Consider the following 19,040-nt stretch of genomic DNA (forward strand, 5'->3'; position numbering starts at 1 on the left):
TTGGGTCTGTGGTGACAGGAAGTGTCCCAAGGGGTCTGGCAGCCTGGTGCTTTGTCCTCAAGAAGCTTCCAGTTTAATGGCAGCAGCAGCTTTTGGACTCATGAGGCTAGAAAGTCTCTCCAGCAGCTCAGGAGCCTGCTGACTGCCAGAGATGTGAGGGAGGGAGAAACAAACCGCTCCACCTACCCTTTTCACTGGACTCCAACCCGCTGGGGGGTTGACTTCTGCTGATATCTTGCTCTTTCTTGTTCTGTTCTTCTTCCCATGGAATCTCTTGCAGGTTCTGGCACTTTTCCCTTGGAATTACACCCAATCTATGATTGATTGTTTGCTCTTTCTTGTTCATCTAAAACTTTTCCTTCTTTCTGAGATACTCTGGCAGCTGGTGTCTCTGGTCAGCCATCTTCCCTGATGCCCACCAGATTTCTTATATAGAATACAAAAAGTATGAACCACAAAAGGAAAAAAACTGATAGATTTCGTCTTCAAAAGATACTGCTAAGAAAATGAAAAGGCTATACACTGAGAGAAAGTATTCACAAAACATATCTGATAAAAGACTTATATCCAGCATATACAAAGAACTCTTACAATTTAATAATAGGAAGACAAACAACCTGATTTTTTAAAATAGACACACAAAAAAAATTTGAACAGACACTTCACTCAAGAAGATATGCAAATAGCAAATAAGCATATGAAAAGATGCTCAATATAATAAATCCTTGTGGAAATGCAAATTAAAACCTTGAGATACTGCTACACATCTGCTAGAATGTCTAAAATTATTACTAAAAATACTGGCCATAACCAGTGTTGGCAAGAATGTGAACCACTGGAATCCCTTGTACATTTTTGGTGGGAGTATAGGTACGGCCACTTTGGAAAACAATTTGGCAGTTTCCTATAAAATTAAATATACATTTAACATACAACCCAGCAATTCCACTCGTAGGTATTACCCAAGAGAAGTGAAAACGTGTAGTCACATGATCAAATGTTCATAGCAACTTGATTCATAATAGCCAAAAATTGGAAACAAATCAAATGTCTGTCAACTGGTAAATGGCAAATAAATTGTGGCTCATTTGTACAATGAAATTATACTCAGCAATGAAATACTGATACCCACAACAATGTAAATGAATCTAGGTAATAGAAGCCAGACACATCTATAATTCTGTTTTAGTGTGGGCTGGTATATAAAAGTACTATAGACTGGGTGGCTTGTAAACAACACAAATTTATTTCTCACAGTTCTAGAGTCTAGAAGTCTGAGATCAGGGTGGCAGCATAATTGAGTTCAGATAAGGGTCCTCTTCCAGGTTGCAGATTGCCAACTTCTTGTTGTGGCAGAAAGAGGACTAGCTAGCTCTCTGGCCTCTTCTTATAGAGGCACAAATCCCATTCATGAGGGCTCCACCCACATGATTTCTTACCTCCCAAAGGCTCCACCTCCAAATACCATCACATTGGGATTAGATTTCAACACATGAATTTTGTGGGGATACAAACATTCAGTTCATAACATATTCTATTTACATGAAATTCTAGGAAAGGTGGTTATCAAGTGCCAGGCCTGGAGAGGATGGGGGTGAGAGGGGGATGTTGAAGGACTGATTGCAAAGGGGCACAAAGGAATTATTTAAAGCAATGAAAATGTTTGTGGTAATGACTGCACAGCTGTCAACATTTGTAAAAACTCATCAGATTGCACGCTTAAAATTGGGAGTTTTATTGAATATAAATTATACCTCAATAAAGCTGACTTTAAAAAACTGAGTCAATTCATGATTCCCTTTCCTCTCTTCCTCCTGGGCATGAGACCTAAGTCCAGGGTCATTAGATATGGTTTCAGGACGGTTGTCGGGTCAGTGGTTACTGTCTGACCATGCCGGCTCCTCCCGAGTTGTGCTCCCACCTGGGTCTCAGACATGGGCATCCATGCTGGCGTCTTCTGAGAATGCTGCATCCCCATCTGATTCTCGTTTGCATGGTCCACAGAGCTTTCTGGAGCAGTGTCTGTTCTTCACAACTTTAAGGGCTTTGGGGTGTTGTGCTCCCAACCAGCCCCCACACCTCTCCCATTCCCCTCTCTGCCTAGGTAGTCCTCTCTGCTTCATCACATAAAGGGGTGACAGTGGTGGTGGCTCTGAAACCTTGCCACTTTCTCCAAGTCCCACCTGGGAAGGGAGGCATGTTGTTCCCTTGATATTCTTGAATATCCAGGTTCTACCATTTCCTTTCTTAAGACTTGTTTTAGGTGGACAGGGTGCCTCGGGCTTAATGTCAACTTGTTTTCTCACCAGCTCTCCTTGTTCCCCAACTCAGAGAAACACTTGTTTGTTTATTTTTATTTTGAATTTCCTCTTCCAATGTAAAGGTAGGATTGGCTTGGCAAATATTCTTCTAACCCTATAATTAATGTAAGAACCTTTGCCCTTAAAGGAAGGAAATAAATTAAGTAAGAGATGCTGCCAGGAGAGAGGAAAACTAAAGTGGAGATCTGCCTAGGGCCAGTGAGAGCCTGAGAACAGGAAATACTTATGCAACAAAAAGAGGAGGCTATGAAATTTGCCGACATGGGAGGGGGAACTTTGCCTACTTCACTTATTGTCTAAGGTAGCTCTTCCCCTGACTTGGAGTCAACATGTATTCCCTTAAGGACTTTTATTTAATTGTATCGTTCCCTTTCTCCTGCTCTAATACTCAATGTCCTGTACAGTCTTTCTTATCCTGGACTGAACATTTCACAGTGAGATTGGAAGATTAGGTTTTCCAAGTCTCCTGCACCAAAGCCTAAAGGAATGCTCTGGGACACATTCATGCTGGAGGACTCAGACCATCTTTTCCAGCCCATAGATTACTGAAATATTTGGTCCATCTCCAGGGTGACCTCTGTTTATTTGTTCCCTGTCAAAATGATTGAAGAAACATTATATATGAGAAGCAAAAGAACCAGGTAGTGGTAGGAGGGGGTTAACATTTATTGAGGACTATATGCTGGGCACTGGGCTGAGACCTCACATGCATTGTCCCATTTAATCTTCATGATAACTCTTAAATCATCTTGCAGTTTAGGAAATAGCCACTTAGTAGTTGAATATTTTCTCCAAGGTCACACAGGAAGGGGAGGAATAAGATTCAAGCCTAAATTGATGAACTTCAAAGTAGTCATTTCCATTACTCCGTGCTGCCATCCTGGTAGAATAAGTCAACATCACTAATCCAGGTCTTAGATGAAATACTAGGAGGAGGAGGTGGAAGAAGGGAGGACCCTAGAAGCAATGGTAGCTCGTATGTCATGAAGTTCTTTGCTAAGCAAACAGACCAGTGTAGGTCCACATTCCTACTGGCCAGGGTATGGGGAAGAGGAAATGGGTAAACGACCGAGCAGAGTTGCAAAGCAATTGCCTAATTAGATAAGATATGTAGACTACTATATAATTGTAATTATTGTAATGTTATAAGTGTGCTTTTTGGTACCATTTTTAAAAATACAAGCACAGAGGACAGTGGAATTTTTAAAATGTGCACATTTCTGTAGAAAGCAAGAGGAGTGGCCTACAGTGTGACTCTAGATTGCACTCAAACATGTAGAATCTCTGCTTTACAGACTTTCTGGAAGACTGTCAGCTTTAAACCTACTTGGGCATTCCAAACCTCCTCTTAGTCTCTGAGACTCACACTGAATTATTTGGAAACTATTAAGGGAACTGATAGGGCCTTTTGGGCACCCTTTGAATTTCTAAAGTCTGCCTGGACTTGCGGAATGACTATAAATTATTGCAGATACGAAACCAGTGTTTCTTGCCACACTGTGTTTATATGAAGGCTTTCCTTTGGTTTGTAACTGTAGCAACAAATTCTATAGCCCATTGTTTCACCTCATGGACTGCCTAATAATCATTGCTCTATGAGAATTATTTTATTTTTAATTGACTTACATTGTGTTGGCTTGCTTTTTGCTAAAGGAGTCCTAGCCTTACACTGTTGCAGTGACAGAAGTTGAATTTCGTCAGTCTGCTTGGACCCTTGATCCTGCTTTTGGCTATTGAAGGCCAAGAGGAAAGGGCTTTGCTAAGACCACAGAGAGATTCTTGCATGGTGTAATGGGAAAGGGTAGTGGATTTGCAGCCAGGGGACATGGGTTTGAATAAATACTGCCATTTACTGCTGTGTTATCTTGGGCACGTCATTTATACTCTCTGACCTTCAGTTTCCTCCTCTACAAAATGGAGATAATTCTTATGGTACATGGTTGTCAGGATTAAGTGAAATAATTTGAAGGAAGGCTTTGTTTAAATTGTGAAGTGTTACATGAATGTTTTCATTATGAGGTGCACTGGGTGGGGGTGCCTGCACGTGGGCAGGGGCGACCGGGAGGGAGGGTATGCGGAGACAAAATCGTGTCTGTTTCTCTGACAGTTCTGCCACGTGTCTGGCGCTTCCCAATCATGACCCCACACGTTATACCTACTCAGAAATGAGTAATACAGTGCTCATTTTGGCTATGCAGTTTTCTGAGAAGAAAAGGGGAAAATATTTTAAAAGCTTTGAAGAAAGGGTGAGGAACTTTTCTTGGGTCTGTGCTTGGGGCATGGTGGGGGTGGGCAAAGGAAGGCAAGAAGCTAGCGAGAAATGGGGAGGGACGGGGCCTAGCGCTCTCGGCACCCTTCCAGCCCCCGGAGGGAGCGGTGCTTTTTCTCTAAGGGAGCCTTGGGTTCCCCAGGAGCGCGGGCAATTAACAGATTCCTCACTGATTACACAGGCACATAATTTAAGATTTAACTGCCTAAAACATGTGAACATTGACTTTAATGGCTAGATACGCACTTGGCGCCTTCTCTCAGAGTTTTGCTTTCTTTTGTGTGTTTTTAATTAAAGGTAATTCAAGCCACATCGTTATTTTGACACTTCAATTATGAGGCAAATTTTATCTGTACGTGTTTACTGCAGGAGTTTTCATTTTTCCTGTGCCTGAATGGGGATTTGGTAGGATTCTTTTTTTGAGAGGGTATTTTTCTTTTTTGTGATTTTAGGAACAGAAAAAAGTTGTGGGTTTTTTTTTGTTGTTGGGTCTTGGAATGACAAAGCTTTTTAACCCCTCTTTTTAAAAACATGTATCTATGTCTTAAAAAAATGTTTCAAGTCTAATTTTGTCTTTGTATAGTAAAAAAGAGTATTGAATAATGTACATAGAATATAAGATGTAGATGCGAATAATCGCATTTTATCTATTGCGTTTATTAATAGGACTGCCAATTTGGTAACACCTGATACTGTTGTGTCCGTTACGTGGATCTGAGGTGTGCCTCATGTCAGGTCGGCTGCCCGCTATTCTGAGCCTGTTATATTGTGGACCAAAAGCTCTCAGGATGGACCTTCAACACAGACTGTTAACATTATCTCCAAAAGAGAATGTGCATATAATCACAGAGACATACTGACAGGATTGAGAGGCACCTGTCATACAATTTTATACCACAAGTTTTATAACCCTATTTTGACATTTCTATGTTTTTTAATAATTAGGAAAACAAGAAAAAAAAATGGAAGTGTCTCAGAGTTCTCCCTTCCTCCAAGATGTTTGGCTCTGACTTACTGTAGAAAGTTTTGTATTAATAGTTAACCTTCTAGAACCATGGGCTGCTGGGGGAAGGACCACAATCATGTTTCCAGGTCAGTTAGAAGAGCTAAGTTACAAAGAAGATGCTCAGGTTCTGTGTAGGACTAGGAGAGAAATATATCATGTTTCAATTGACAGTACTCCCTGCTATTTCTAAAATGAGCAAAACTTGTTCTTGTTCAGTGATGAGTAATATTGAAAGATAGTGTGGTTTCCTGCTACATCTTTCTTGAAGCATTGCCATTTTACTGTCAAAAAAAATCACATCCTTTGTGTATCCTGCCCCCTTCTCTGGAGAATGTGGTGTTTGGTTTTTGCACATGCTTCTTGTAACTATCAAGAAAACAAATTTCCTTAAGAGTTCAAAATCAAAACAAAATGATGATCACCTATGTTTCACTTTAAAGAAGAGGAAGTAGTGGTGTGTATTACAAAACAAGGCATACCCTGCAATGTTTATTGCTTCATTATTCTTTGTGAAGCTTCCTATTTTGGCTTTCTATTTTAACCCTTAGATGAAGTGTGACTAACAGAGGAGTTGAATGTTCTGTGATGGGACTAACCCTTTATATTTAGCTTCTTTTCTCCTTCACTGGCCTTCGTCTTCTCTGTGTGTCTAAAGCTGGCGTGTCAAGTCCTCTGCTTTCTCGAAAGCCTCATAAGACCACATCCTCTCCTCTTCAGACTCCTGCAGCATAGCATGGTACTGCCTTGGCTCCTTCAGTGGGGGCTGCTGCCCTGCAGAACTTGCTGTGCCAATGGCACCCCCGGAAGTGCGCAGTATGTGGCCACCCTGTTTCTGCAGTCCGAGCTTTCATAGCACCTGTTTCAGTTATAACTTTAAAAAATTTGGCTGTGATTTTTTGATTAATATCTGTCTTGCCACCAGTCTGTGGGCCCTGTGAGGTGAAGAACTTTGTTTGGTTTGCTAACTGCTGTTATCTGTCTCCTACCCGTAGCACAGCGGCTGGTTGCCAGCCTCCAGATACATACCCTTTCCAAACCGCTCTTCTCGCTGTCACCAATCTCTTTACAACTCAGATAACTCCTCTGTGCAAAAAATGCCTAGAGATTAGAGTCTAAATTCCAAGCAACAAATTGCTTTTTAAGCAATTGTGAACATTGCCTTTTATTTGGGCTTATATTACCTTACCCTATAGAGCTAGTTATTTCCCTGTCTTGCTTCTTTAGATTATAAATTGCTTGCCTCTTTGTAGATCTTGGTCTTCATAAAACGACTCAATAGGCTGGGCACGGTGGCTCATGCCTGTAATCCTAGCACTCTGGGAGGCCAAGGCAGGAGGATCTCTTGAGGTCAGGCATTTGAGACCAGCCTCAACAAGAGCAAGACTCTGTCTCCACCTGTCTCTACTAAAAATAGAAAAATTAGCCGGGCATGGTGGCGCATGCCTGTAGTCCCAGCTACTTGGGAGGCTGAGGCAGGAGGATTGCTTGAGCCCAGGAGTTTGAGGTTGCTGTGAGCTAGGCTGACACCACAGCACTCTACCCAGGGCAACAGAGTGAAACTCTGCTCAAAAAAAAAGGACTCAATAAATATTTGCTTAATTGATTTAGGTATTTTGGAAATTCTCTAGAATTACTATACCCAATACAAATGTAGTTCTTCCTTCACCAGGAATTTAAGGCATTTTATAAACATTCTGTTGTTTATATCACTGTAGCCTAAGAATATTATTTCATTGTTTTATTTACAGCCATAGGTCATATTGCTTGCAGCATAGTAACATTAACACAATGGACTTTGCAATTCTATATTAACTAATCTTTGAATATTTATTGTTTTATCTATTAAACTTTGTTATCTACGTAAGTCCTTCCTCCCTATTATCTAGATTAATCAGTATTTTAGGTTTTAATTCACATGAGACTTTTTTATGTGCCTCTGTTGTGTTTTCTTACTTTCCTACTTACTCTCCCTTTCTTTTTTTAAAACCCTTTTATTGAGGTATAATTGACACATAAAAAGCTGTACATATTTAATGTAGACATCTCAATGCATTTGTGGATAAGTATGAAAACTGGCATTCCCTTATGTAATGGAGGCACCTTACCAACTCTCTCTCCAGAGGGGCAGTCATCCCAATGTCACCAAAGTGGAACACTGGAGACCTTGTGGGCTAAGACAGGGTCCTTTTAGAAACAGTTCTGGGTCTGTTAGGTAGATAGTGAGGTATTCCAAGTCTCCTGGGGTTGAGAGTGGGTGCTGTTGCCTCCATCTTGGTCTTGCCCCACCCTAATTCTCCATACCTGGGGGAGGAGGGAATAGTCTACAAATCTGCCAATCAGAACTTGGTGCGTCAGCTGCAAAAGAATGCAGAGGACTCTCTAGCCCATGAGCCAAGCAGCACAGGTATCATAAAGTCCAGAACGTGACCTAGGACCCACATGCGCAGTAAGACTCAGGTCATGCAGCTCCCCAGTTGTCCAATCAAAGTGGTTCCATGGTGATGTTTCAACCATGAGAAGGCCCCTATCTGGACACCATAAAACAAGACCCAGACCATAACCAAGCCCCCTTTTTTTTGCGACCTTCCTTTTGCTCTCCCTTTGCTGCAACAGTGGGTCTGGTCATCATCTGTGGCCTATGTATCACGCTCTGTAAACCTATATCTTACTCTTGCGCTATAATCCTATCTTTCTCTCCTCACTAAACCTCATTTTTATGCTTGCCTAATTTTGGTGTGTCTGGTCATTCTTTGGCCATGGGTGTGCCAAGAACTGACATTTCACACTGAAACCTGACAGGTCCACTTGAATACATGAGCAAATCAATGGCTAATATACAGGGCCGGCTTCATAGATGTGTTACCTGTGCAGTCACAAAAGGACCCACTCCCAGAAGGGCCGTGCAGTTGGTTTAATGTCCTGGTGTTACCATCTTTAAATGCTTAGTAATTTTATTTTTGAGCTTGTATTCTGTAAAGTGAAAACTATGGGGACAATTGAGCATGCACATGATCAGCAGAGATAGGCCAGTGGCGGTGTGCACAGACCTGAGCCTGTGGCTATGGCAGGCAGTGCAGTTGAGCAATTGGCCTGGTGGCCTGGTGCTCAAATGCATGCCTCAGAGCAGGTTGGGGTACTGCAGAGTCCCAAGGCACCTGGCCCAGCACATGGGTCCAGACTGGCAGCAGTAATGGCGGCGACAGCAGCAGAAGCAGCAGTGACAGCAAAAGTAATAGGGGCAGCTAGCACAGTCATGCCCTTGGGAGAAAGAAGAGGCTCTGCATGGGGACATCTCTGGGACCCACTGTAGGAGGCTTGTCCCCAGAACCTGTCCCTGTGGCATCTGCACATATAGTAAGGACTATAATTGCTGACATTCATGCAGAAATTTTTTTAAATTATTAAAAAATAAAAGCAAACACATGAACATTGAAATAAAGCATATCAGGGAGTTGTTAAAATTCTTCAGAGTTTAAAACTCCAGTTTTAAAATCTCCATCACAAATCAAATATCCATGGGGTTAGAAATAGAAATTAAATTTAAATATCATTGCATTCTACAGAAAAGAACACTTTTCACATGCAGCATTAAATAAGCAAAGTATTAATAAAGAAGGCCATTTTTAATTTTATTTCTTCTTTATAATTGAACACACAGCAATAGAATGCATATAAGCAAGTGTTTTGGTGCATATACAAATCATAAAGCCACTTTTGGATTCTTGCACAACAACCTCAAGGTACAGCAAGTGTTAGAGGAAACAATAAAATGAATATTGGATAAATTTACATTTAAAATTTGGTTTGAACATGAAAATGATTTGTATGAAGAGTTAAATCTTTTTAGAAAAATTGTTCCATGACAGTCGTCAGCTCTGGAAGTTATATTTTGAGATGATTTATCAGAAATGTATCTAAATGTTGTTGCAGTCTATAACTATTCCTATCAATTCCAGTAACAGATGTATCAGCAAGAAGATTCTTCTCAAAATTAAAAATTGTCAAAAATTATTTATGATCTTGCATTTCCCAAGAATGATCAACATCACTTTCAATTATATCAATTGAAAATGAAGTTGCAATAAGTACAAATTTTGATAACCTAGTAAACGAATTTGCAGAAAAGTGAGCCAGAAAAATCTTATGATCAATCATCAAGATATTATATTATTATTATTTATTTTAAATAAAATTATGACACCAAAATATTGTCTTGGAATTTGTACATTTATGTTTTTACTTATGTATCACTATTATCCCTATTACATTTGATGAGTCATAAAATATTTTTAAAGGGAAAACATTGTATTTTGGTAACTTTAATAGCACTTTCTCTTGCTTTTTGAACAAGGAACCTCACATTTATTTTTTGCCCTAGGCCCTGCAAATTATGTAGGTGGCCCTGTCAATATGCTTTGGGGAAGAAAAATTTTCAAAGCTGGTATTAGCAGTTGCCCACAACAATTACAGAAGAACCTCAGATTTGCTTCTATGGGACTTTGGTTTTAGACAAACTAACTTTCCAAAAGGAGTGAATGAATTATTGTTACTTCATTGATTTAGCATTAAGCATTTTATTTCTGAAAAGTCAAGCAAATTACTTGCAATTATAATATTCTTCAGACCTTAGAAGAGTAGCAGAACTGGTTTGTTCCATTGGTAATTATTTTTAGTGCACATTCTAGTAAGGGTGTTTATTTTCTAGGTGTTGAAGGTATATGGGTAAAGATATAGTTCCTATTCTAAGAAGTCTAATAAGGTAGACAATATGAAAAAATAGTAAATTAAAATACAGTGTTTTAAGGGCAGCTACAGAAGTACGTACAAGATATAGATTATAGAGACATCCGAAAGCAAAGTGTGCTTAACCCGATGGGATAGCTACAGAGGTTTCTGCCTACTTGTTCCATAAATGTCTAGGCTGATGCTGACTTGCTTTCTCACTGCAATTTTTTTGTTCCATTTTATTAAATGGAAAGCAAAGAGTCTCTTGCCTGAGATCAGACACCCACCAGCCCTGCCACCAGTGCAACCCTTGCTGTCTTTGTTCCTTCCCTAGACTTGGATCCTCAAGAGCTTGTTTCTGCATAGCCTTAACTCTGCTCATGCCCATTTCTCAGTCTGGCTGCTGGTTTGTATTTTCCAAATTAATTGAAATTGGATTTAACTTTGTGTTATATTTTAAGGGTGAAGGTTATATTTATTTATCCATTCAATAAATAGTAATTGAGTGCCTGCTATGATGGTCAGTAAACTCAGAAACTTAGTTCCTGCCCTCATAGAGTTTATATTCTAGTTATATATTTTATTTTCCAATTAATGCAACAGTTCTCTACTTTTTAAAAATAAGAATTATTGATTTGAATGTAGCAATAGAGAATATCTTTATTACAAAGCAGCCTGTAATAACAAGATTATAGCTTACTTTCCTGATTTATAGTTTCATTAAAGAATAGCTTATTCCAGTTGAACTTTGCTTACTTTTATTATTTTTCATTAATTTTACTTTATAAGTGAAGGCACTTCTAAACCACTAAATATGGATTAATTTTATTTTAGAATTGTGAAAAATGGAAGACAGTACCACAGACACAGAAAAAGAAGAGGAAGAGGAGAAAGATGAAAAGGATCAAGAGCCCATTTATGCCGTAGCACCCACAATTAACTTTCAAGATGAGCGATTTGTTGAGTTATCTCAAACTCCAGCTTTCATTTTTCTGCAGGAGGTACAGTTCTCTTTCTATATTCCTGTAGTAAAATCTGAATCATCATCTACTTAAAAATTCAGATGAAGCCAATATCACTGTCAACATTCTTTATTACATATATCCTGTAGGCAAAAGGTACAGTTTGAAGCACTTTGACGCAAAAGGATCTCCGCCTTTTCTTCTAAGAGTGTTTTGTGTAGTTGCGAACTGTTGCAGTAGTGTAGGTTCCGTAACTTTTGTAGTATAATAAATATTTGCATGTATATGCAGTCAATCATGTACCTTTCATGAGTTGGCACATGAAATAAAAAAGGAGATTTTTTAAAATCATTGTATATACTACATTTACTTCCATGAAATGAAGATAAAAGATCTTGTATCATACAATGATAGAAAGAATAAACATTTACCTAGCTATAATTACTGTAGTAGAGTACTGAAATCTGTTTTCTATAAGCAAAGAAACAAAAAGGAGAATATAATAAATTATATATTCTCATTGTCTGATTTTTAAAAAGCAAGATGAACATTTAGGAAATACCCATATGTGAGGAGAGTTGTTTATTTTAAGTAATGGCTGACTACATGAGCAACTGTTACCTTGCCGTGCCTGAGAGCTGTACTTTAGAAAACGGTTTAGAGGACATTTGAATTCTAGACTATTAACTTTATGTACATATAACTGAATAAAACATTCTAAGAAATTTGATAGTCATAGTAAAAATAAGCTTATAAAGTCTTTAAAGCAAAAACGGAGTTTATTCAAAACCAAGAAGCAAAACCAAATTGGAATAGGATGCAATAAAAAAAGTAATCTTTAAAACGATAGCATTTTATATATGTGTGTAGGTAAATGCTAAATGTAAATTGCTAAATTGTTTACATTTTTCAATAGTTTTAACTTTTTCTTTTATTTTGACATAATTTCATACATACAGGAAATTTGCAAGAACAGTACGAAGAATTTTCATGTACATTTCACCCAGATTCCTCAGACATTAACATCTTACCACATTTGCTATATTATTTTCTTTCTGCCTCTGGTTCTCTCAACCTCTCTCTCTCTGAAGACATGATGCCCCTTTATACCTAAATGCATCAGTATGTTTTCTAAAAATAAGTTCATTCTCTTACTTAATCATACTGCCATTATATAAGGAAATTAACACTGATAACAATACCGTTATCTAATCTACAGACCTAATTCAGATCTTGCCAGTTGTCTCAGTGATGTTCTTCATAACAAAAGAAAATTTCAGGTTATACATTGCATTAAGTAGTCATCTCTTTAGCCTCTTTTAATCTAGAATGGTTTCTCAGTATTTATTTAGTTTTTATGACATTGATACTTTTGAAGAGTATAAGCCAATTATTTTGTAGAATTTCTTTCAACGTGGATTTGTCAGGTTTTCTCATTATTAGATTCAAGTTAAGCATTTTTTTTGGAACTGCCACAGACAAAATGTTACGTTCTTCTCAAGTAACCCGTATCAGGAGCACATGATGTTGACTTGTCCCGTTACTAGTGTTGTTAACCTTGATCACTTGGTTAAGGTGGTGACTCTCAGCTTTCCCTTCTATTTATTATTTTTTCTGTTTGAAATTAATAAGCACCTTAAGGGGAGATACTCTGAGACTATATAAGTGTCTTACTCCTCCTAAAATTTTCACCTAGTAGTTTGACATTTGATGATGATTCTTGCCCAAATCAATTATTCTTATGATGGTTGCCAAGTGCTGATTTTCTAATTCCATCATTCCTTCTACATTTATTAGAAAGGAAGAACTTTCTCTTCTTTCCTATTTATTGGTCTGTTTGTCTATTAGTGTGGACTTATAGTTTCTTATTTTATTCAGTGGATTATAATCCATTACTATCATTACTCCTTTTGATGCTTTAATTGTCTCATATTTGGCCAGTGTACACCCTTCAAGTAGGCTTATTTGTCCTTTGACATGTTCCCATCATTCCTTGTGCCCTTCTTTACTTTCTGGCACAGGAATGTATTCCAAGCTCATCTTGTATTTCCTTTGCTCCAGCCCTGGAACCAGCCCATCTCTTGGAGGATCCCTGGTTCCTGTTAGTGGAGAATGATGTTTGAAAACTAAGATCTGAATGCTGGGTATGGTCACTGCTCCCGGTATGTCATTGCTTCTAGGCTCTCTCAGTGGTCAGAGGAAGGAAAGAGATGCATGAATATTTGTATTCACACAAATTTTTATCTGTTTCTACAACTGTCTTTATATATTTCAAACCATGATTTCATACCTTTAGTCTTAATATTTTTAAGTTATCAGAGTCCTCTATTTCTGCTAAAATCCATCGTATGTCCAACTTTGCAATGGATTTCTACTTTTACACCACTACCCTTAATAATTCAATCCAACCAAAAATAAGGCTAAATTTGTGTCTTAAATCTATTGAATATAGTTGCTGCCAAAGAATTTGTACCAACTACAGTCATGATGTAGAGTCATCCATTTTTTAGGTCTGACTTAAGTTGTTTGAAAGCTAGTCATACCCTATCCCCTTTGGCCTAGTTAAAACGTCCCCTCCCCTTGTGATTGTTTTCAGTATAGCTGTATTGTTTCTATATCCCACTGATCTCAAACCCGACACACCCCACAGCTGCTAACTGTAGTAAAACTTAAGGGTCAGCACCAGAGTCATATAAATAAATCCCCCCGCTGCCATGTGTTTTCTTTAAACTAGCCAATCTACAACTCCTGCGGGAAAGCTAAGGGATAATGCCCACGGATTTCAATAAAGGCATAGTCGAACAGGTTCTTCCTCCCTCTCTCTCTAACACCCTCATCCTCCCGCTACCCACGGCTTGAGCTCCCTGCCATCTCCAGACTTCTCAGTGCCCCTATCTGCACCCAAAACCTCTGGGATCTGTAAGTAATACATTTCTTTTGTTTCATGCATTGTTTTTTCACCTCCTCATTGTGTCTCACCTGACCCACAGAGGGGACTCTAACTCCCCACCCTTCAGGGCTCTCCTAGAGAGTGGCTATTTTGGCTTATGGCCACTCTCAGCAGAGAGACCTCAAGGGCAAATTATAAAGAAACCATAACAGTAAAAATCACAACTTGAGTTGCTTTCTAGCAAAAGTTATGCTAACAGGAAAAATGATATTCAAGTTTTTTAAAGCCAAAGATAAAGAAGCACAAAAGGGTTGTTTTGTAAAATTAAAGGAGAACTTAGGTCGGGCACGGTGGCTCGTGCCTGTTATCCTAGCACTCTGGGAGGCCGAGGCAGCAGGATTGCTTGAGGCCATGAGTGCAAGACCAGCCTGAACAAGAGGGAGACGGGTCTCTACAAAAAATAGTTAAAATAGCCAGGTATGGTGGTTTGCCTGTAGTCCCAGCTACTCTGGAGGCTGAGGATTACGTGAGCCCAGGAGTTTGAGGTTGCGGTGAGCTGTGATGAGGCCACTGCACTCCAGCCTAGGCAGCAGAGAAAGACCCTGTCTCTAAAAAACAAGAACAAAAAGAAATTAAAAGATAACTTAGGAAAACCTCTTGTGCATATTGATCTTCAGTCTAATAATTTATTAAATATTTCAAAAATCTCTCAATACATATGGATAAATTATAGTTATTAATCATTGGGTATGATAAGCCTCTGATTAAAGTGGAAAAATAAGAGCTTTCAATAATAGTATCAAAGAACTGTCTTACCGACCCTTTTGAGTAGTATCAACATCAGCAATTTTATTACATGAGAACTGTTCCTCAAACCAGCAAAATCTTGCAGAACAAATTACTGGCTTCAGACAACTTTATTCCCATAATAAGCACTACTAAGATATCGTTCCTAATTGGCATCCATAGCTTCATTTTGTATTTCTTTTAACATTACTCGAATATGTATGGGCATTAGAAGTTTTTAACCTACTTTGTGTAAAGTTGTCCTTCAGTTGTCTAAACAGAAGCTGTATCTGCAGAATAGCACGAGTTCAGATGGCGGCTGAAAGAAAGCAGTCAGGAATCCACTTCCAAAGGCCCAGAAGCTTGGCATCACATTGAAAGAACCAGAAGCTGCTTACAGTGTTTGCTGTTGTTAATGCTAGTTGCACAACTGGCCCAGCACCACTGAGTTGCAATGCATGGGCATCATGCTGTCAGCTAATATTGCCTGACGAATGTGTTCAGTGTGACGTTCATGGCATTCTGCAATTTGGACCCAAACTACTTTTATAATCTAGTCGTTCAGTTAGACTCCCGTGATCTTCGGTTTATGTTGTTCCCATTGGCAGGGACTCTCCCATATTTAGAGGGAATAAATTCAGATGCCTGGGGAAATGGCATGCCTTCAAAATACATGATGTAAGGTCATGGCTATCCACAAACCCGCCTAGTCACATTGCCTCTTAAAAGTCTGTGCCATTCAAACTAAAAAGTCAAAATACTTGCATAGACCACAGTTTGCACCCCTGGCATCTGTTTCTAACCTTTCAAATCCTGGCTTAATTTCATGCATTGTCTTTTCACCTCCTCATTGTGTCTCACCTGACCCACACAAGAGAACCTAACTCCCCGCCCATCAGGGCTCTCCTAGAGAGTGGCTATTTTGGCTTATGGCCACTCTCAACAGAGAGACCTCAAGGCCAAATTATAAAGCAACCGTAATAGTAAAAAATCACACGTCCTTTAGAAAACTGCCTGAGTAACCAGCTTACAGGGCTTTTTCCAACCTCTCGAGTCTTCCAGCATTCATAGGCTGCACCTGTCACTTGGTGCTTAGTTGCTAACAGATATTAATGGAGTATCTTCTCATCACAAAGTATTTTGCATAGAAAATTTAGTTTCCCACTGACATTCTGATCACATTAAGCAAGAAGACCTAACAGGGCAGGAACTACACTGTGTTAATTCACTCTTTGGGATGAATGTTAAGCGCTGCTTGGGACGCAAGCCACACAGCTGCCATCAATGGACCGTGGGTTAATGCTGGACACCTGCTCCCCGCTTTGCCATCACTGCCTGACTATGAGGCCTGGCGCTCCCCAGACTCTTCTTGGCCATCGAAAATTTGATACCACCCCATTGTCTTTTTATTTAAAAGAAATTAAGGGTATAACAAATATACAGTAAAGCTCACAAATATTAAGCTAATTTTTACATGTGCCTACAACCAACATGATCAGAACTGAATTTATCATTCTTCCCCGTATTTTCCTCCTGTGCTCTTTGTCAGTGTGAGGGTTAAATGTCTCTTTTAAATACCTGTCTCTTTAATTAATCCTTTTTCCCACCATGTTCTCTGTTAGATCAGGATATATGTCCAGCAAGCCAGAGGTCTCCTTTGAGACCCTTCCCAATTGTGGCTCCCACCCCACAGAACCACTCTTCTGGCTTATCACCGGATATTAGTTTGCCTCTTCTTGAACATCACATAAATGGAATCATACAGTATATTTTTCTTTGTGTCTGGTTTCCTTTGCTCACTGTCATATCTGTGAGATTCATTAACAGTGTGTGGCAGAAGTTCTTTTTTATTGCTGCATAGTATCGTACTGTGTGAATATTACCATAATTTTGGTCCATTCTGTCCTATTTAGAGAAATGGGTTGTTACCTGTTTTGATGATTATGAATAAAGTTCTCTGATCATTCTTGTGCATGCCTTATGAACTCATTTATCTTGAGTACATATCTACGAGTGGGGTCACTGTGTCATAGTCAAGGTTTATATTAAGCTTTAGTAGAGACCTTCAATGGGTTTTCCAAAAAGCTTGCACCAACATACACTCCAGTGCGCATCATGTTGGATGCTGTCACGTATCCGGAGTTAATATAAGTTATAATTTCCATGGTTTAGTTGCCCCAAGTTAGGATTTCTCCTCCAATCTATAAGTGCTTATATAAAGTAGCACTGATTTGTAAATGTGACCTCATTTGTCAAGGGTCAGTGTGTCAGATGGATGTTGAACTTTTCCAAGACTTAGAAGCCATAATTTTGTCTTAATGCCATGAGCCAAAATCAAAACACTATCTTCCCTAAGCTTTTTGGCTCTTTGCTTTTTACCCAGAGCCAAATCAGCTCCTCCCTTCTCTTCATTTCCTGAAAATAACTCTTGTGCCACTCATTGTTAAGTCTTTGAACTGACTTAGCCAAGGGGTAGAGAAAAGGAAGCATGGGAGCATTTGGGAGGCACGAAGGGGAGAGTGAACGTTGTAGGGAAACACTAAGGAAGTAACAGTGTGAGTCAGGATAGACTATCAAACTGTAAAAGTAGAGCGTGGATGTTTACAAGTAATCGTGAGTGAGTAGATGAAGATGGAGTATGTTTGTAATGTGACCTTTTCACTAAAGCATGTTATATTAACATATAAAACTATGAACTGTTGTGCTTCTTAAAAATGTGTAATAAATAGCAGTATTTGGATCTAAGTTTTAGTTGCATGTCAGATTTGGTAAGAAGTGAGATATTAAGAAGTTTGTGAAGAATAACGATGGACATAAGTCTTAATCCATTTAAAAGATATTTATACAGCACCCTTTTTGTGTCAGGCACTATGCTAGGAGATGTTAATATTGTTATTAAAGCTACTGAAATCAAATTTATCCTTTAACTCCTTTGTTTTGAGTACCTCCTGTGTGCTAGATTGTGCTAGATACCAAGAGAATTCATATACATAAAGCATATAAAATGTTCCTATTCTTTAGAAGCTTTGGGAACAAGAAGCTTGAAATGTTACATGTCAACAAAAGGTGCATGGTTGTAAACCTGGAAGGTACAAGCAGTGTTATGAGAATTGAGGGGAAGGGTCAGTCACTGTGGGGTGGGATGATCTGGAAAGGCTTTTTGAGGCAGTAAGGCAAGAGGGGAGATATTTCATCCATATCCGCAGGGTCCCCTGTGAATCTGTTTTTCTTGCCCACACCCATACATGCACATACTTGGAATATCTCCCCTCTGGTGACCCCAAGGCACCACAGACTAAACATGCTCCAAACTAAATTCATTATTCTTCTCCCAAACCTACCTCTCCTCTATACTATCAGTTCTCTCTTGTAAACGTCTCCTAAATTCATCTCTTCTCCATTCCCACCACCTCACCAATTAGAATGCCATTTCAGTGATCAAGATGCCACTAAGGAAGTGGCAATGAGGACAAAGGAATGAATACATTTAGGAGAGATAGTAAGGAAATATAAAATTCTAGACTTAGTGTTTGGATGGGAGGGGGTCAGGGAAAGAGTCTAAATTGATGCTTGCAATTCTGATTTAAGAAATTGGCTAAATTGTGGCACCATTGTTGATAGAGAATTTAGAAAAAGCAACAGGTCTGAGGGGAAATGCCCAGTATGTGGATTTGAACTTACCAGGGAAGTCCCTGGCTAAAGATCTAGACATAGGAGGTTCTTGATAGTATTCTGATGCTTTCTGAAAGGTTTGTGACTTGCTACTTAAATATATTTAACAGCACAGTCTACCACTGTATATTTATAAAAAGATATCGCTATTGCTTACCTAATTTCATACTTTTAAAATTATCTTTTACTATTCACATATTGAAAAGATGTTTTATTTTTTATATATTTGGTTCTCTTAAGGGTGGTAGCATATAAATTATTGGATTTTTAAATAAACTTTTAATTAATTACTGAAAATATTGGTGCTTTTCTGATACTCCTAAAGCTTCATTTTGTAGGTGGGACCTTCTATGGTGCTACAAATGAGTTTCTTGAGATAATCCCTCATTTAATTTAAAATATTTTTAAG

The 19,040-nt window shown here is 38.8% G+C and overlaps 1 protein-coding gene across 3 annotated transcripts in view; it reads left to right on the top strand.

Moving 5' to 3' along the window:
- The window catches only part of CCDC146 (coiled-coil domain containing 146), a 192,583-nt gene that overhangs the window by 56,669 nt on the left and 116,874 nt on the right, over window positions 1-19,040 (top strand). For all 3 annotated transcript variants that reach the window (XM_045564288.1, XM_045564291.1, XM_045564289.1), the window contains exon 3: window positions 11,156-11,322. In XM_045564288.1, coding sequence (XP_045420244.1) covers window positions 11,167-11,322 — 156 coding nt within the window. In that variant the 5' untranslated portion in view covers window positions 11,156-11,166. The remainder of the gene's footprint in view (window positions 1-11,155; window positions 11,323-19,040) is intronic.

This window comes from Lemur catta, chromosome 11 (assembly GCF_020740605.2).
Source record: "Lemur catta isolate mLemCat1 chromosome 11, mLemCat1.pri, whole genome shotgun sequence".
NCBI classification, from domain to species: domain Eukaryota; kingdom Metazoa; phylum Chordata; class Mammalia; order Primates; family Lemuridae; genus Lemur; species Lemur catta.